Consider the following 21,019-nt stretch of genomic DNA (forward strand, 5'->3'; position numbering starts at 1 on the left):
ATCGTGGCGTCTGCGTACGACACGGAGAACAGTCTGTGCTCTCGACTAAAGAGGAAAAAATAAAAAATAAAAAATAAAAAATACTATAAATATTTAGAATTTTGGAGTTTTGGTTTTTTTTTTTAACATTGAGCGTAAACGATTCAAAACTACAGGAAGTTGCAAGAAATATTTATGCAATTTTATGTAAACAGCACATTTAAAAACAAGTTCAGCTGCACAAATTCACATAAAAAGACAAAAAAAAAAAAAAGAAAAACGATACAGAGGAAAATAACAATAAAACACAAATATATCCTGAGTTAAATACCAGGGAGAACAGGTGAGATTCAGTCTGATTTAAAAAAGTGAATGTTTAAATTTCACTGCATTCACCTTTTGTGTCTCACCTTAAATTTGCATGAAACACTTCCTGATTCCTCACTTTTTCCTTACACTGTGCAACTTTTTCCTGCTCATGTGAACATCTCTGAGTCCGTCTCCATGGAAACGAGCAGGAGACGCCACGACAGACAAACTATAACAAGACTTGAGATAAATGAAAGACGGCTGTAAAGTTTAATGCCGTAATTGTCTCCATGGAGACAAACACATGGCCGACTCCTCGTGAGAAATGTTCCGTAGTGCACATTTAAAGCCTGATTCTTCACGTGATAAACGAAAGACGGAGCCAAAAAGAAGAACATTTAGAAGAATTATTAAGTTAAAATGTTGTGTCATGTCTTGTCTCTTCTGTTTATCGACTAAAATGTCAGATTAAATTGTAATAAAACTTAAAAAAAATATATAAATCAATCAAAATGTGGATTGATCACTTTGTATAACCACATTTCTCCACGTTAAAGCCTCACATGACGCTGTTTTCTGATGTTTCTAACGTTCACCTTTTGTGTCTCACCTTAAATTTGCATGAAACACTTCCTGATTACTCACTTTTTCCTCTGTGCGAGAGAGTCGCTCGTGAGCCGCGGCGCCGCTCTGAGGGGCAGTGGATCCTTCGCCGCGCTGATGCTCACAGACTGAGACGCTCTTCTGTTTGGACGACCGCACAGTTTGTGAACCTGTTAAAATAAAAAACAAACTCAGACGTGTCGATCTGAAGCTCCTGTCGCTCCTGTCGCTCCTGTCGCTCCTGTCGCTCCTGTCGCTCCTGTCGCTCCTGTCGCTCCTGTTGGTTTGAGTGACAGGCGGGACAGTGACAGTCCTGGTGTTTTTCTGCGATGGCGTCCTGCTGCTGAGCCTTGGCGTCTGGTTTGTTATTCCAGGTTCTGATTAAGTTTTGGTGAGACCTGATATTTTATTAGAAAAAAGCAGGAAAGTTACAGTGTTATAGACATTTTTAAAAGCATCAAACACGTCAAACTCTGCCACTTTAGGATTAATAAACTCTGTGTGCGGCAGTAACTCAACACAACCACTAGATGGAGCTGTGGCGTTTAAATTGGGACATGGTTGAAGGGAAAAGCCACATTGTAAACTGCAGCTTTTATGAGTGGACTCTGCGGCTGTGAGTCTGTGGAAAAGCACGTTTGTCTTTTACAGCTGAGTCACACAGTTTTGTATTTTTTAGAACAAAACAAAACTGGTCTTTGTGTATTTTACAACAATATACTGTGAATCAGAGCCGTTTGTGTCCATTTGTAGAAGCAGAGTTTGAGTTTTAACCTCCTGAGACCCGAGCTCTTGCAGGACATTTACAAAAACTATTAAGTGGTTGAACACATATATTGTAAAAAGCAAAATGACAATAACAATTAAAAAAAAAAAAAAAAATAATAATAATAATAATAATAAAACAAATAAAAATACAAAAATATATAATCAAATAAAAATAAATAAATACAATAAGAGAAATTAATTTAAATATAATAAAAAATAAAATGAAAAATAATAAAACAAATAAAAACACAAAAATATAAAATCTAATAAAAATAAATAAATAAAATAAATAAATTAAAATAAAATAAAAAAATTTTATTAAAAAACAAAAAAAATCGAATCAAATAAATAATAATAATTTTTTAAAAATCAAATAAAATAAAAATAAATAAAAAATAAAAATAAATATTCTAAACTCTTAGAAATATTCAAAATTGAACATGTTCTTGTTGCTGTTCTTCTAAAAATTTGCACTGTGGCCTAAACAACCCAAAAGGTGTTGTCCACAGATGAGGACACCGGGTCTCAGGAGGTTAAACTGTTTTACACATTTTGAATCATATATTTTGTGTATTTATCACAGGCAGGTCAAAAGTCAAATATGAAACACTAAAACGTCCGGTCCTAGTCTCAATGTGCCGTGTTCTCTCAGGTCTCTGACCTGGGTGCTGATGCGAGGCCCGTTCTTCTGTGCGTTCCCCACGGCCTCGTGCAGCAGCGTGTGAACTCCCAGCAGCACTTGCTCCAGGTCCTGGGGGCCCTGCATCCTGGAGCACAGCCCCTCCAGCGAGCGCACAAACTCCCTCCAGTGAACGTCGATCTCTGCCAGACTGGCCAGACACCCCCTCATGACGTTGAGGCAGTAGCCCATGCACGGCCTGGACTCGGTCAGACCCTGAGGACGAGGAAACGCAGAAAAACAGAAAATTAAACTCAATTTATGCACAGGTTTCCCTCTTATACAATATTTTGAGGACCATTTAAAAGATCAAATATGTGTTTAAGTGATATTTTCATCTTCATTCATCACAGCTCTGATCATGTGGCCTATTGCGCCCTCTACTGTAAAGTTTTATTACTGCAAATAATAAAAAAGATCAATGTTAATCTCAGTCTTTCAGCTGCAGAAACTGAAGAAACAGACGTCGTGTTTGGATCTGAACCTGATCTGAGAAATGTTCATCACAGGAAAGACCAAGTTTGACAAAATGGTGGAAATAAAATAAAATAAAATAAATAAACATAATAATAAGAGATGACAGAGTTTGTAAATGACAAACGAGGTCGGTCTGTGTCTTGTTGAGAAAAGTGGGTTGAATAAATAAATCTAAAAAGGTCCAATTTTATTTAAGATGTGAATAAAAAGATAAACGACGTGCAGTTTGTGGTCGTTTCCTTTTGTTTTTGTTCTGTTTTCTGTGTGAAAATGATGAGAATGTGTCAAATGTGCAGGTTAAATGTTCGTAAAACATTAAAATTAAAAAAATAAAGAATAAAAAAATAATTAAAATCCATGTTAAACGGCTTCTTTCAGGATATTTATTTAAAGTTACACTGTGTAACTTTTCTGGTGGGGTCTGCACCTGCTTATCTCTGAGTCTGTCTCCATGGAAACGAGCAGGAAACGCCACGAAACTATAACAAGACGAGATGAGCTTTAAATGTGCACTATGGAACATTTCTCATGAGAACTCAGCCTTTTCATGAGAAATGTTCCATAGTGCAGATTTAAAGCCTGATTCTTCACGATAAACTAAAGATCGAGCCAAAAAAAAAAAAAAGAACATTAAGGAGAATTATAGACTTAAATGTTGTTGTTTCTTGTCTGTTCTGTTTATGGACTAAAATGTCAGATTAAATTGCAAAAAAAAACCTTAAAAAAATATAAAAATCAATATAAAATCTGGACTGATCACATTTCTAGTTTTATATGATGTTATTTCTGATGTTTCTAATGTTGTTTTTTGTCTTTTGTTTCATTCACACAAACCCTTTAATCAAAATAAATGAACAAAAGACCAGATGAACCTCACTGGACTCTCGCTCTGTTCCACCTTGTGATGTCATCATGTGATACAGGAAGTGCTCCACTGTGTTTTTAAACTCCACACACCTTCATTTATAGAATCATTTGGATCATTTCCGACCGAATCTCGACTGAACTAAAGGTAAAAGGAGCTGTTCACTTTAAAACTACCACTTGATGACATCACAAGGTGGAACAGAGCGTTTTGAGCTGTGGAGATGAAACAGACAAACAAAACACAACTTCAGGTCTGTTTTTGAGGAGGAAACATCTAAAGAGGATTAAAGCTGCAAGAGTCTGTGTCATAGAGAAGCTTTAAACCATGACTTTGGACAGTGGACAGTGTGGACATTGTGGACAGTGTGGACATTGTGGACAGTGTGGACAGTCATACGTCCTTCCTGACCTGACAGTGTGGACACTGTGGACACTCGTCCCTCACCTGACAGTGTGGACAGTGGACATTTGTCCTCACCTGACAGTGTGGACAGTAGGACAGTGTGGACAGTAGGACAGTGTGGACAGTAGGACAGTGTGGACAGTCGTCCTCACCTGACAGTGTGGACAGTAGGACAGTGTGGACAGTGTGGACACTCGTCCCTCACCTGACAGTGTGGACAGTAGGACAGTGTGGACACTAGGACACTTGTCCTCACCTGACAGTGTGGACAGTAGGACACTCGTCCTCACCTGACAGTGTGGACAGTAGGACAGTGTGGACACTTGTCCTCACCTGACAGTGTGGACAGTAGGACACTCGTCCTCACCTGACAGTGTGGACAGTAGGACAGTGTGGACAGTGGACAGTCGTCCTCACCTGACAGTGTGGACAGTAGGACAGTGTGGACAGTAGGACAGTGTGGACAGTAGGACACTCGTCCTCACCTGACAGTGTGGACAGTAGGACAGTGTGGACAGTAGGACAGTGTGGACAGTAGGACACTCGTCCTCACCTGACAGTGTGGACAGTAGGACAGTGTGGACAGTGGACAGTCGTCCTCACCTGACAGTGTGGACAGTGGACATTTGTCCTCACCTGACAGTGTGGACAGTAGGACAGTGTGGACACTCGTCCTCACCTGACAGTGTGGACAGTGGACATTGTGGAGAGTGTGGACATTGTGGACAGTGTGGACACTCGTCCTCACCTGACAGTGTGGACAGTGGACATTGTGGAGAGTGTGGACATTGTGGACAGTGTGGACACTCGTCCTCACCTGACAGTGTGGACAGTGTGGACAGTAGGACACTCGTCCCTCACCTGACAGTGTGGACAGTAGGACAGTGTGGACACTCGTCCTCACCTGACAGTGTGGACAGTAGGACAGTGTGGACACTCATCCTCACCTGACAGTGTGGACAGTAGGACAGTCGTCCCTCACCTGACAGTGTGGACAGTAGGACAGTGTGGACAGTAGGACAGTCGTCCCTCACCTGACAGTGTGGACAGTAGGACAGTAGGACACTCGTCCTCACCTGACAGTGTGGACAGTGTGGACAGTGGACACTGTGGACACTCGTCCCTCACCTGACAGTGTGGACAGTAGGACAGTGTGGACAGTAGGACACTCGTCCTCACCTGACAGTGTGGACAGTAGGACATCTTGAGGAGTCCTCGTCTACACTCTCGGCTCAGTTGGAGATGGTCTGTGGTGTTGATGACCTCGATCCCGAGATGCAGCGCCTGGAGGAGGAGTTTCCCCGACGTCCCCGAGCGCGAGATGTGGTCGGTCAGAACGTGAGGCGCCTGTCCGAACGGTCTGACCTCCCTCCTCGCTCCTCTCAAACACTCGCCGTACGCCGGGGAGACGTCGCCGAGGCCCGGGTCGATCAGACGCTCGTAGACGAGCGGAAACAGCGAGTCAAAGAAGCGCCGCACCGAGTCGTCCACGTCCAGTTCAGACCCGAGTAAGTGCAGGCCGATGTCGGTGAAGAGTTCCTGGACGGGCTCCGCGGCGCGGTCCGCCACGTTCCGATACGACTCCCTCAGCGCTGACATGGTGCGGTTTTCAGCCTGATTCATCAGCTGCTCAAAGATCTCTGTGGAAACAGGAGAGAGTCAGATTCAGACGACACCACAACATCTGAAAAGCTCATATTATTCCACACACACGAGGCCAAAGCGCTGACCGCGCGGTCAGGGGGCGGAGCTCTAATAGAAACGCTCAAGTTCAACATGTGCGTTTGTCATTTGGACGTGTCGTGGCAAAGAACACGGTAATCGAGAGGAAAAAACGACTTTAACCCGTATGTGAGAACATGACATCATCATAAAGGAGAATCTGAAACCCCCAGGACAGAGACGTGTGGAAGTTTAAAGCAGATCCTCTACAAAACTTTTTCACAGATTTTCACCGCGTGATTCTTGTTTCTTTTCTCATTTTCTCTCTGATGTTTGTTTTTGGAGACATTCGTGCATCTTTAAGCTCTTATTTTCATGTCCACTCATCACTATTTACATCGTTCTTTCATTTAATTTTCTTTTTCAGAGTCGCGTCGTCAGTGTGGTGTGCTGTTATCCACAAGAGGAGACCACTTTTTTGCCGTTTTCTAACTCAGCGTCAGTGACTTGTTTCTTTTATTAAGTCGTTTTTTTATCGAGGGCCACAGACGGCGTTCAGGGCGGGGCCGCTGTGTGTTAATAAGTTTGAAGTTTTCATGGTAAAAAACAGTTTAATTTGCTGTTAAAAGTAAAGTTCTGCTCAAGATCCATTGGGCCGGTTCAGTTGGACGTCTGAGGGCCAATAAAAACTGGTCTGAGGGCCACATGTAGCCCCTGGGCCGTAGTTTGGACACCCCTGATTTAGATGAAAATTGTGATTAAAATGTGTAAATTCAAACAGATTAAAGCTGTGGAGTCTTTAACAATAACTTACAATTACACACACAGTTATGTTCTTTTATTTTATTTTATTGTGATAATTTTGCTTTGACATAAATAAATCAAAGCAGAGAAACACAGAGAGTCCACACTGTGACTACAGTTCACTCTAAAGACGTGGGATTTAACACGTTTTTCTTCTTTTACTCCTTTTTGAGCTTAAATAATAAGAAAAGAAAAAAGTGACATGTGCTTAAAGTGAACTGGACACGTGCGTTTATTAATCTGCTCTAAAAAATAAATAAATAAATAAATAATTAAATAAATGCATAAATAAATAAATAAATAAATAAATAAATGCATAAATAAATAATTAAATAAATAAATAATTAAATAAATAAATACATAAATAAATACATAAATAATTAAATAAATAATTAAATAAATACATAAATAAATAATTAAATAAATAATTAAATAAATAAATAAATAAATAAATAAATAAATAAATAAATAAATAAATAAATAAATAAATAAATAAATAAATAAATAATTAATTAAATAAATAAAATGAAATCATGTAAGTCATTCAGCATTTGTTTTGTTTTTAAAGCTGCACCCTGTAGCTTTTCTGTCCTGCTTTTGGATTTAGTCTAAAATTGACTCTGAAACATACACAACAACAAACAACTCTGAAACAACACAACATTTCAGAACATGTTTGCAGAAGTTTGAAGTAAAGGATGAGCAGGTTTTATATTTTTTAGATAAAATTACACTTAAATAATTGAATCACAGACACTTTGTCATTTCGATTCGACTGTAGCCCCAAAAACTGCACTTTTAAAATAAGTTAACGCTGGTTGAAAATAACTCGGCCAAACCAAACGGAGCTGAAAAGCAATTTGTCTCCTGATCCCAACTCGAGCTGACAAAGAAAAATGTCTGACCACCTCCAATATCAAAGTGCGTGTGTGATATTTCCTGTGGTTTATTAAAGCCAGCGTTTCCGCGGCGCTGCAGTATCGTCCGAGCGCGAGGAGCAGAGCGGCTCTTATGAAGCCGCAGAGCTGACGCCGGGGGACTTTAAGTGGATGAAACAGGACGGAGGAGGGAGGAGGACCTGACAGAGAACAGGCAGAGGTTAAGAGGCTGATATTAAAGACCTAAAGACTTCAGAGACGCACAGTGGAAGTTTCACAGACAAACTCCACCGTGTTCACACATTCATATTCAGAACTGCGGCATTAGCACAAAACAAACCCAGAACACGTGACAGAATCAGAGCTCAGGGCGCCATTTTATCACCGAGTAAACCTCAATGTGCACGATTTACTCACATATGACACAGAACAGAGTGTACGGGACGACAAAAGTGTAAAAAAATCTGATGCAAATGGATGCTAAAGCTAGTGTCAAAGCTAGATACTCATTTGAGCGAGTATCGGTACTAAAAAAGTCACATTCACGGAAAAAAATGAACCACACAGACAAGTTCACGCCCACAGACGACAACAGAGCCAATCAGGATGAACGAGGGAGTACACAGATATAAAACACACGGGATTAAAACACAAAGTACGACATTTACACAGATATAAGACGACAGAAAGTGAGTGGCATGAGTCCGGTCTGTCCTTGTGTCTCTGTGCTGTCTCTTCTGTGTCTGGAGCTGGAGGTGGGCGGAGTCTCTGGCACCGCCTCCACACACCTGCACCTTCATCACGTAATCGAGCGTTCACCCGAGGAGTACGACGAGGCTGAGGACTCCCACGCTCGCCGCCACATCGTCAGTTCTCGTTTTTTGTCAGATTTTGCTTCTTTAGATTATCCGTGCACCTCCGCCTCCGACCCAGCTCACCTCGACGATTCAAATCTATAAAGTCACATGTTGGTTCTTGTCACAGTGACAGTCGTGCGAGGGGCTCTAGACTTGGACCAGTATCTACTCCTCCTGAACCACTCAACATTTAAAATATCAACATTACACTCATTTAAAAGACAAAGACAAACATTGAACAAAAATGAGCCTAAAATAAAGTCGTTTTCTGCGACGCTTCATCTTCCTCTGGAGTTGGTGGATTTGTTCAGAATCGACACCGAGGATGAAGAATTCAGTGGATTTATTGATTTGGAGTGAGATCCAGAGTAAACTTGTTGTTTTTTCTGCTTTATTTATCTGATTAACTGTTAATATCTTACGTTAACAAACCAGACACGAGTTCAGTTCTGTCTGTGCTTCATGGAGCTGAATAAATACTTGACTTTAAAGATAAAATGTCTGTTCTTGGTCACTACTTCCTGTTAGCGTCACTACTTCCTGTTAGCGTCACTACTTCCTGTCTAATTTTATCTCTATGTTTTAGCAGAATCTTGCAAATATTAATAAAAAAATAAATACTGTTAATAGATACTGTTCTCTATTTTATTCTTATTATAACTTATATAACCTGGCCTTATAGATAAAACACCTGTTCTGGGTCACTACTTCCTGTTAGCGTCTCTACTTCCTGTCCAATTTTATCTCTATTTTTTAGCAGAATCTTGCTCAATTTTATTATTATTATTATTATAACTTGACTTTAAAGATAAAAGTCTGTTCTTGGTCTCGGAGTTTGTGACTTATCGTCCAGTGCGACTTCTATGTTTTTTTCTTCATTATTTTGCATTTTTTGGCTTAAACTCCAGAGCGACGCATGGTCCAGAAAACACAGTGCTGTTATTTAATGTTGAAAATTACATTCAGTCTTTTAAATAAAGGACGTTTTTTATGATCATCAGGTTTATTCCTTAGTGTCGACGTGGAGTTTTAAATGTTTGCGTCGTGACTCTCTCTCTGTTATTTCTTCATATCGTCTGAATGTTTAGTTTCCTCTTTATGACCAAAATGAGTTTCAAACATCCCCTGACGCGCCGTAACAAACTACAGTCACAGTTTACACCAGATTCTTCTATTTCAAAAACATTTCGACTGAAGAATCTCACATTTTCTCCTTTTGGTCCAAGGAGAAAAATCAAATTATTGATTAAATAGTTTGAAAGGAAAAGTTCAAGAACCACGAGACAATAATGAAAAACACAATCCTGATCAAATGATGTAATTAGAGTCAGAACAGTTTTAGCACAAAGGATTTTAAGGAAACTACTTGAGTCTGAAAGGCTAAAAAACATGATCTGAAAAGAAAAGGCTTCAGTGCAGGAGTCGCCTCTGCTTCAGTCTGACCCGGTGTGAGTCACACTCTGGTCATGTGCTGGTCAGGAGTTTGGGGCCAGACCTGGTCCTGGAGCTTTAGGGTCTGAGTCCAGGACACAAGCCCAGAGACCAGGACTGGACGGGCAAGAGAGAAGCAAAGAGAGAAGAAAGAAGAGCAGATTAAACGTACGACAGAGACGAGGGGAGGACGTTACACAAGAAAACATGAGGAAAACATGAGGAAAACATGAGGAAAACATGAGGAAAACATGAGGAAAACATGAGGAAAATATGAGGAAAACATGAGGAAAACATGAGGAAAACATGAGGAAAACATGAGGAAAACATGAGGAAAAGTAGAATTAAGTGGATGTTTGACTGTGGAGCCAAGATACATGTGTCTGTAAAACTTTATGAAGATTTAATAACATGTGAATAAAAACAAATAAAACAAACAATTATGAGGAAAAACAAAGGGAATAAATATCACAATGAACTGGAAAACACTGAGGATTTACGTCGAATCAAAGAGAGAAACACTAAACTGTGAATGATTTTGTTCTAAATGAAAAATGACCGTGAATGTTCCTCGTGTAAAGAAACTGGACAGAGGAGTTTACTTTGGGTTTTATTTATTTTCAACACAAAACTTTACAGACACATAGTTTGTTCTGTTGTGATTCATTTTGTGATTTCTGCTTCAAATTAAGATTTTGTTCAGTGTGAACTTTGTAAACACGTCCGAGGGCTTTAATGTATAAAAGAAATAAAGTTAAAAATAAAATGTTTGTTTTTTTATTATTTATTTTGTATTAGTTCTATTATTAATATTATTATTGTTTATTTAATTTATTTATGCATTTATTTTCAGAACTTTATATTCCATCTTGGCTTTGCTTCTTTTTTTTTCTTTTTTTTTTGTCCATTATTTCTACAACACAATAATGACACAATTGTGAATCTGTTATTTGCTCCTGGAAATAATGTTGTGGAACGTCGTTTTGCAAATAAACAATTTAAAAAAAATAAAAATGTATAAAATAAAATATGAGCTGCTTGAATAATAAAAAATCCCAAACATTTCAAAACCTTTTCTTGGTCAAAACCAAATTATTATCCATTTTTCTCCCCATAAAAAGAAAAAAAGAACGGACATTATATCGTTTACAGCAGATTTACTTTTACTGAAATAATAAAACACTGAAGACACGTCACTGAAATAAATATCGACGATAAACAGTAATATTTAAACCCATTTATGCCACTGACACGACAATTAGAGCAGATTTAAACCACAACAAATATAAACACTGTTAAAACACCACGAGCGACAAGAAATTAAACACTTCAGTAATTAGTTTGTGTCTGTAATGAGTCACTGACATTGACTCATTATTAATTCAACTTTCTAAAGCAAAAAAATGCAATTTCACACAAGATTTTTAAGAGATTTTGCCAAAGAAAAAGTGTAAACAATAAATACTGAGCCTAAAACACGGTCCTGTCTGTCAAATACTGAATTATATGTCAAATAATTAAATATCACGACAGGTTTATGAGCAAATAGATTTATTGTTTTAAAGGCTAAAGAGTCTCCAAAAATGAATCTGCAATAAACAAACTCAACTGAAGATCTGCAGACCACAGGCTGCAGAATGTCAGGGTTTTAGTTTTCACTTTTTCTTCTTCTTCTAAAGTAAAAAGTGCAAACGTGTCCACATGCTCCAGGTTTGATCCAGGTTTGTCGTGATCAAACTCACACGTGGGAAGTTTAACACAATCTGAGACAAAGATGTTCAATTTTCAGAAGGAAAACGAAAAAGCTGCACCTCCTACGCACGAGGCGCTCGGTCACGACAAAACAGGAGGAGAAACACGGAAACACGGCACAGAAACACGGAAACACGGCACAGGAACACGGAAACACGGCACAGGAACACGGAAACACGGCACAGAAACACGGAAACACGGCACAGACGTGACTGATCTTCACTCATGAATCGAACTGTGTTTAACCACGACGAGAGAAAGAGGAGACGACTGACTGTCCTGTAGGGGGCAGTACATTTGTTTTTTTCTTTTGACTCTAGTTTAGTTTTTTGTGTTTGTGTCGAAAATGTGGTTATAAAACAGAGGGACACGTCTCTCTGTAGGTGTCAGTAGAACGTTTCTCCTCAGTTTCTCTTCAGTTTCTCTTCAGTTTATCCTCATTTCTCCTCAGGTTTCTCCTCAGTTTCTCCTCTGGTTTCTCCTCTGGTTTCTCCTCATGTGTCTCCTCAGGTGTCTCCTCAGGTGTCTCCTCAGTTTCTCCTCAGTTTCTCCTCATTTCTCCTCAGGCGTCTCCTCAGTTTCTCTTCAGTTTCTCCTCAGGTTTCTCCTCAGTTTTTCCTCAGTTTCTCTTCAGTTTCTCCTCAGTTTCTCCTCTGGTTTCTCCTCGGTTTTTCCTCATTTCTCCTCATTTCTCCTCAGTTTCTCCTCATGTTTCTCCTCTGGTTTCTCCTCAGTTTTTCCTCATTTCTCCTCAGTTTCTCCTCAGGTTTCTTCTCAGTTTCTCCTCTGGTTTCTCCCCATGTTTCTCCTCGTGTGTCTCCTCAGATGTCTCCTCAGATGTCTCCTCAGGGTTCTCCTCGTGTGTCTCCTCAGGTGTCTCCTCGGGTGTCTCCTCAGGTGTCTCCTCAGGTGTCTCCTCAGGTGTCTCCTCAGGTGTCTCCTCAGATGCAGGTGTCCATGCTGTGTTGATGATGTTAGACAAAGTGAAACATGGAGGACTTCACTCTGGACCATGAGGAGCCTCGGGGCGTCGCCTCCAAACACAGAAGAGAATTACACAGAATAATTCATAAGAAACAGGAGGAGAAAAGCGTCTGAAACGAGCTCAGTCTGCAGCTCGTGGAATGAAACAAACTCCTAAACGTGAGACGGAAACAAACCAACAAATAAGGAAATGAAAATTAAAATGAGTTTGGACGAGACGGACGGGACGAGACGAAGACGACGAGATTCTGACATTTAGAGGAAATAAACTGTGTGGTTTAGTTAATAATTTATTGATTTATTTAATATTTTTTCCATCGTTGGATCACAGATTTAACCCTTTTGTGTCCAAATGTCTTTGTTTCCGTCTTTGTCTTCTGTCTGCTCCGATGTGCACGAGAACAAACAAAAACACCAAACACCAGGACAAAAAAAGGCAAAGTCGACAATAAAAACACTGCACTGTTCAAAATGGCTTCAGAACGATGAGGAATTAGAGCCATCAATCAATCAATCAATCAAACTTTATTTCTATAGCACCTTCTAACAACCCAGGCTGCCCAAAGTGCTGTACAATGTTAAAAAACACGATTAAAAACAATAAACTTAAAGCAGATTACATCATTAAAATAAAGAGTCACAGGGCTAAGTGTTAAAAGTCGTTCTAAATAAATACGTTTTCAGTTTGGCTTTAAACAGAGGCAGGTCAGAGATGGAACGCAACTCTGTGGGCAACGAGCTCCATCGCCATTAACACAAAACGTTACATCATTTAAACGTGAAAAAGTCCTTCAAATCTCACATATGAACAAGAAGATGAAACTCCTGAAACTCTGAGGAGGAACAAACAAAACACACATTTATATTATTATTATTATTATTATTATTATTACTGTATTTTCCAGAGTAAAAGCCAAAAAATGCATAATAATGAAGAAAAAAAACATATTTCACATATAAATCTCATCCGAGCATCACACCTTCAACCAAACTATGAAAAAAGTGCGTAGTTAATTTCCTTTTGTAATCTGTTAATCTTGTTTTAAATGTTCACTTAACTAAAAACAATATTAATATTAGTTATTTTAGCAAAAACACAGACAAAAATGATAAAAATCGCTCTGCTTTTCGTATTTTTCCAGTATTTTTTGCCTTTTTGAGCCCATGTTTCTGCACGTTCATCTGATGTTTTATCTCTTTATGTGAAGCTTTTAGAACAATATCACAGTTTTCAGGGTCCAGCTCTTGCTGCATAAATCCTGATAAATTAATATTGAATAAACGCTGCAGTCGGCTCTAATCCTGACGAACGGCCCATTACACATTTACCACAAAGGCCCTTTGAGTTTCCCAGCAGCTGTGCGTCTAAAAGGCTTTTCCATCAGATCCCATTTTCTTTTCTTTTTCCCATAATTGCTGTGCTTTTCATTTTCTTTAATGTACAATGATCTGGTTAAGTGTGACAGGCAGAGCAAAGAGCAGAAGAACAAGAAGAACGAGCAGATTCTACGGAAAAACCTGAACTGACGACACAGAAACTGGGATTTTTAGAGGATTATTTTAAAAGTGACTGGAGTTAAAGGTGAAACTGCCACTAGAGGGAGACATTTTACATTTTCACACTGGGATTTTAGCAAAGAAAATGGACTGATCTTAAATATGTGAATGTCTCTAGAAAGAAAATGGTCCAGGAACAAATGCAACAACAATAGAAATAGAAAAAATTATAAAAATGTAGAACTGTTCAAATCTCCTTCAAGTAATTTCTGTTATAGTTGTGTTTTAATATAAAAAAAGGTAATATTGGAGTGAACTGTGAACAAATCACACAGGACACATGATTATTGTGACGCAAATGATATTATTGCATCAAAAATAATGACAAAAAACTAAAATATCTCTTGTCTGTCCTGGGAACACCCTGGGGTCCCACCGGAGGAGCTGGAGGACGTGTCTGGGGTGAGGGAAGTCTGGGAGTCCCTGTTTAGACTGATGCCCCGGAGAAGAGGAAGAACATGGAGGGATGGATAAATAAAATAATGATCAATATTCAGATTGAAAAAAAGACTAAACTGGACATTTCCTGAATAGTTTGATATGGAAATATTAAAAACAAATCTACAAAAGGATCTTAAATAGTCGTGTGTGTGGAATAAAATCTGTATTAAATCTTTTTCTGTAGAGCAACTAAATCAAACTTTATTTATACATTTATTTATTTATTTAATACAAGACGTGACAAGACAAAACATAACGTGGTTTGTGAACGAAACAGCTTTTTACAAATGTGTGTGACAAGTGTGTGTTGTGTGTTTTGTGTGTGTTGTGTGTTTTGTGTGTGTTGTGTGTTTTGTGTGTGTTGTGTGTGCTGTGTGTGTGTTGTGTGTGTGACATTTCCATGATTCTGGAGGGGGGTGAGGTAAAGATGGGAGAGGAGAGGGTGAGTAGTAAACATTTGTAAGTGAGAAAAAAAAAAAAAGGTATAAAGCAGGGGTCTCAAACTCGCGGCCCGGGGGCTAATTGCGGCCCGCGAGACGATATTTTGTGGCCCGCAGGACTTTAGACTTTACTTTATTGTCCCTGAGCGGAGATTCCTTTCCACACACACAGAACACGTTTGACACACACACACAGATACACACCAACCCTCACACTCACATAAACACATCACAAAACAGACGTCACACCTCAGCCTGGTGTTTAAAAAGGTAATGGCCGCTGGGATCAGGCTTGTACCAAACTGAGCCCTCCTGCCCCTGAGCGCCCTGTACCTCCGTCCTGAGGGCAGAGGGGTCAGATGGGCCTGGAGGGGGCGAGTGGCGTCCTGTCCAACAGCCCGATTATTTAGATCTGTGAGACTGAGTGTGGGGAGCTGTGATTTTAGCAGCTACGTGTGTGACTTTTATGAGTTTGGTCCGGTTGTGTTATAGAAGCAGGTGGAGCAGTAGGATAGATAGATTTATACAGCAGTAATAACAGGTGTGGAGAAACAGAGTCCTTTGAGTTTTCTTATTACTGATAGTCTCAAATATATGAAAGTTTAATGTCAGTGTGGCTTTACCATGCTGCACGTAGAAGGTAAACCCTTGTGTACTCTCAAAAGATTCAACAATGCAATTTTTGTTTACAGCCAAAGAGAGAACATACAATCTTAGAGAATATGAGGAATTCAAATTGCCTAAAGTTAGAACTACTCAAAAAAGTTTCTGTGTATCGGTATGTGGTGTTAAACTTTGGAACAGTCTGGATACACACATCAAGCAATGCCATAGTATCAGTACGTTCAAGCATCGATATAAAAATATGATCTGGTCACAGTATCTAGAGGAAGAGTCTTAATATAATTTCAGTAATCTTGCAATGCTGGCTTTGTATCTACCATTTCTTTACTATTGTTGTATTTATTGTCCATTACTATTGTTGGCGTCTTATCCAATATGATGTAACACTTAAGTTGCGTAAGTCTAACTCATAGTCCCCAATGTAATCATGTAATACAATCATGAAAAGGAAGTAAAGTATGCTAAATGTAAGAAATAATAACAGAGGGGGTGGGATTAAATACGTTTTCTTCTTCCCACTCCTTTTTGGGCAGTCGGAGATACTCTTTTTTTTTGTGTGTGTGTTTAGTTTGTCTGTTTTTGTTTATTTTTCCTTGTCTCTTGTATCATTGTGTTGATTGATATCGATTGTGGCTGCCCAGGCTGTGCAAAGAGAAAAGACGTCCATTTGCCCAAAACAAATAATAAAAAATAAAAAATAAAATAAAAAACAAATATCGATGTACATCCATAAAATCCACAAGAATTGGCGTATGTCCTCATGTGTGTTGAAAACAGCGATGATGCATGAGAAGATTTTAACAAAGCCTCACCCAGACTCTGCCTCCTGTGGCCCCCAGATCATTTGAGTCTGAGACCCCTGGTATGGAGAATATGGACGGGAAGAAAACCAGAAACCAGAGGAGAAACTGAGGAGAAAAATAAATAAATAATAATAAATCATACTTGAAATGTAGCTTCCAATTTTTTTTCTAAATTTTGCACGTTTAAGAAGTGTAAGTACGAGTTTCCAGCCGAGGTGTGAACTAAACCGTGTGTGTAAATCCTTCCGTGGCCCAGTCTGCTCTTCACATCACACTCAGACACATGTTCCTGAAGCCGGAGTCTCCGTCACAAACACAGAATAAACAGATAACAGAACATCCCTAAACCTGTCTCCAGCTTTAGCCCGTCAGCCACAACAACTCCGCTTTGAAGTTTCCAGGTCTGCAGCTCTCAAATGCCAACAGCTGACCTACGGGCGGCTCGTATTAATGTGATTCATCCTGTGTGAATGAGCGCGACCACAACAGAGCGGCCCGGAGACACGCGATAGGCTGCTGAAAAGGCCAGAGCGCGTCGGGAGGGGCCGAGGAGAAAACTCAATCACAATGTGAGTGAATGAGGGGGAGGCGCCGGCTCCGGTCCACGCACGGACGTGTCTTCATGTGGGACGCGGAGATGAAAGACGCGGCGAGGTCTTTGTTTTTGGGCAGGACTTTGATGCAGAGCTTTGTTTGGTAAAGGTTGATGCTGTGGATGTGAATGGAGGCTGGGATTTACTGCTATTGTGATGGAAAATGATTGAAAACGTCGACAAATCAAGTCAAATCAAGGGCAGGGAATAGAACTTGAACCCAGATTGAAGTTCTCTGGGGTATTTTTAATTTTTTGAGGTCAGAAAAGCAAATAATATGACTGTACTGTAAACTGCAGCTGTGTCAAAGCGTCACAAAAGGACAGGCCCATGATAAATGAGAAGGATTATGTCAGAAAGGGAAAAAATAACACAAAAACAAATCAATATGTGGATCTGGACGTTACAGGAGACACGTAATAAAGACACAGGGAACGAAGACGTCACGGTGTTATTGAGATAAAGTCACACGCACCAGACGGAGATGGATGAGACGAGAGACACTTTACACAGCGTTTTTTCACCTTCAAGGGACTAAAAAAAACGCTTTATATCGAGGAAAAACTCACACATTCGCAGACGCCGGGGTGAAGAGGGTTAAGTGTCTCGTACAAGGACAAAATGACGTCTGTGGGAACTGGAGTCGCACCAACAACCTGTGCATCACCAGATCTGAACTCTCCACCAGTGACGTTAAAGTCGAGAGCGAGATTCGACCCGTCGGGCTTCAGATCAATGGACAAACGCTCTACCGACTGAGCCACGGACACAAACACGAGCAAATAAAGAGGAAAAAGTTGCTGCTGATGAGTCAAAACGGACAGAAATGAAGCGGGAAACCGGGAATTTATTCAGCGTTTTGAGAAAAGATGATTGATTTTGTAGATTTTAATGCAAATATATGGAAATTTTGCATCTGCTTTTAATCTTTTTCTTTAACCGGAGTCTCAGGGAAAACTTCAGGAGCGACTGCAGAACATCTCCAGACCTTGAGGATGGTTCGTGGTCAGAAGTAACGAGATGGAGGTTTGACGTGTTTATGTGGAGAAAAAAAAACCTACAGAGACACAGAGAGAAGATGCAAACTCCACACAGAGCACCACACCGAACAATCCAAACCCAGGACCTTCTCGCTGTGAGGAAAGAGCGAGACAGAGACACGTCCTCCGCCCTGAACCAGAGACAGTGACATTTGGCCGAGGACGACGGCACGACCTCGACTCCTGGAGGAATTTCACGGCTCGACTGTAAATACTGTACAACTGTGACGGGCAAACGCACAAACACACAAGAAACACACACACAACCCTGACAACGAGGGGTAATGATGTCATAAGTTATAAATGACTCTGCTTTTTGTAAAATCCTCCAACAAGAAACAAAACCACTTCCTTTTTCACTCTGAACACGGCACTTTACACGAGACGAGACTTAAACCTGCTTCATATTTACACAGGAATAAACACGGGACGTTTCAAACCCACAAACTGTCAGCACCGAGTTACACAAACACACCAACACAACTACAACACAACACACAACTACAACACAACACACAACTACAGCTCGTCCTAAAGCACGTTCAAATAAACCTGCGTCTCCAAGTTCAGATAAATGTATCAAACGTTGCTGCTGCTGCTCGTTTTCACAAAAAAATGTTATTTTAGAGGAACATGGAGCTCTGTTATCACACAAGTGCACGAACGAAACACAAACACAACACGAACACAACACGAACACAACATGAACGCGACACAAATGTCTCAGGGAAAAGCTCCAGCTCTGGAAACGACAGGAAAATGAGAAAATGACAAAGACGACGTGACATAAAAGGAAAGACTTACACTTTAAAGCTTTGGGTTATTTTTTGCAAGAAATAATAAAATACATCGTCCTAAAGTAAAATTATCCCCCAAAAAACTATTCTAAATGTGTAATATGGTTAAAAACATGAGCTGTGATAAATAAATAGCAGAAAAAAACACTCAGTAGTGAGTTTATATCTGTAATTTGTCACTTATTCAACTTTCTGCAGCTTTAATCTCTACGTAGAAAAGGAAAAACGACGCCTACGATTAAACCCAACCCCAAAAATGACAAAACGATAAGTCGATATAATATTAATCGTGACGTGTGTGAGTGACTTTAAATAAACACAAACCTGATCAATACATAAACAGACTGATGTGTTTCCAATAAAGAATCAATACATTAATCAATCCACAGGGTAAAGACGCTCAGAGTCTGTACTAGGACGATCAGTGAGAGTGTTCACTGTTCACTCTACAACCTCAGAAAAACACAAGGACAAAGTGGATGTTTTGTGTTTTCTGGTGGTGTTTGTTGTTGTTTGTTGTTGTGTTTGTTGTTGTTTGTTGTTGTTTTTGTTTATTGCTGCTTAAAAAACTTAAACTCGTCAAAAAAAGGTTTAACAGTCGTGTTTTCTACAAACGTCAAACACAAACGTCAAACTGATCAAAACCTTTTTCCCCCAAAACAAATGAGTCGTTTTGGTGATTAAACTTTTCCTCGTACAAATAATAAAAAAACTGCGACGTTCAGGAAGTCGACTCGTCCAAGGCGTATCCGGGCGTATCCGGGCGTATCCGGGCGTATCCGGGCGTATCCGGGCGTATCGCGGTGTATCCGGGCGTATCCGGGCGTATCGTGGCGTCATAGTTGCGTCTGGCCACACGGAGACGCCGCAGAAAAACAACAAACACAGTCTGACCCGACAGAGCGGCGCAGATTTAAAGACACACTGAGGTTTGTGCCCCGAGAGCGGACTTTTCACAACAAAGACGACTTTGTTTAAAAAAGAAAACTGTCGACTGCAGAGAGGAGGAGGGAGGAGGAGAGAGAGAGGAGAGAGAGAGGGAGGAGAAGAGAGAGAGAGGAGGAGGAGAGAGAGAGAGGAGGAGGAGGAGGAGAGAGAGGTGGAGGAGGAGAGAGGAGTGAGAGAGGGAGGAGGAGGAGAGAGAGAGGAGTGAGGAGGTAGAGAGGAGGAGAAGTGAGAGAGGAGGAGGAGAGAAGAGAGAGAGAGGAGAGAGGAGTAGGAGAGAGAGGAGGAGGAGAGAGAGAGAGGAGGAGAGGGAGGAGTGTGAGAGAGAGGAGGAGAGAGAGAGGAGGAGGAGTGAGAGAGAGGAAGAGAGAGAGAGAGAGAGAGAGGAGTAGGAGAGAGAGGAGGAGGAGAGAGAGAGAGGAGGAGAGGGAGGAGTGTGAGAGAGAGGAGGAGAGAGAGAGGAGGAGGAGTGAGAGAGAGGAGGAGAGAGAGGAGGAGGATCAGTAGGAGGAGGAGGAGGGAGAGAGAGAGAGAGAGAGAGGAAACTGAAACCTGCTGAAACATACTGACTTAGACAAATTTACTTATGGATAGAAACAAAAACTTGGAGTTTTATTACATCAGCAAACACAGACCTGAACACAGACCTGAACACAGACCTGAACACAGACCTGAACACAGACCTGAACACAGACCTGAACACAGACCTGAACACAGACCTAAACACAGCGCTCAGGCAGGGGCTGGAGAAGAGGGACACGAGAGTCTTTTCATTAGAGCAGGTGAACAGTCCTGATCCTTCTGTCCTGTGTCTTTGTGTTTTGTTGTTTCTTCGTCTCTTCTGTGTCAGAGCCTGGAGGTGGGCGGAGACTCAGGCTCCTCCCACACACACCTGCAACTAATCAGCAATCAAGCTGCACCTGAGGAGGACGAAGGGACCGAGGACCTGACGCTCCGCTCCAGATCGTCCACGTGTCCACAGTGACCCCGCCCCCTGGACCCGCTCTGCTCCTCTGTCTCCGACCCAGCTCACCTCTACTGACCTTGTTGACCTCTGACCCCACTGCCCACGACCTACTCCTGGACCAAACACCCCGCCCTCAACTGTCTGATTAACCCACCTGCATCTGCACATTTCAAGCTGTAAATAAACTGTTAAACTGTTTCCTGTTTGTCTTTGGTCCGTGTCGGTCGTTACAACAGGAACATCGGACAAAAAGAAAATGGAAAAGAGTAAGAGTTTGTACAGAGACGGGATTTTCAGAGAAGTTTGGAGAATTGAAATGTCAAGTACAGTGAGAATGTTCCTACGGGTTTGGGCCAAAA

General features: G+C 40.7%; 1 protein-coding gene across 1 annotated transcript in view; it reads right to left on the reverse strand.

The window, feature by feature from the left end:
- gpc5a (glypican 5a) overlaps positions 1 to 21,019 on the reverse strand; it is a 241,213-nt gene that overhangs the window by 192,649 nt on the left and 27,545 nt on the right. Inside the window, exons 3-5 of the mRNA XM_055230405.1 lie at positions 5,265 to 5,725; positions 2,321 to 2,554; positions 934 to 1,061 (exon numbers count right to left, since the gene is read on the reverse strand). Coding sequence (XP_055086380.1) covers positions 934 to 1,061; positions 2,321 to 2,554; positions 5,265 to 5,725 — 823 coding nt within the window. The remainder of the gene's footprint in view (positions 1 to 933; positions 1,062 to 2,320; positions 2,555 to 5,264; positions 5,726 to 21,019) is intronic.

Source organism: Periophthalmus magnuspinnatus, chromosome 3 (genome assembly GCF_009829125.3).
Source record: "Periophthalmus magnuspinnatus isolate fPerMag1 chromosome 3, fPerMag1.2.pri, whole genome shotgun sequence".
Classification (NCBI taxonomy): Eukaryota; Metazoa; Chordata; class Actinopteri; order Gobiiformes; family Gobiidae; genus Periophthalmus; species Periophthalmus magnuspinnatus.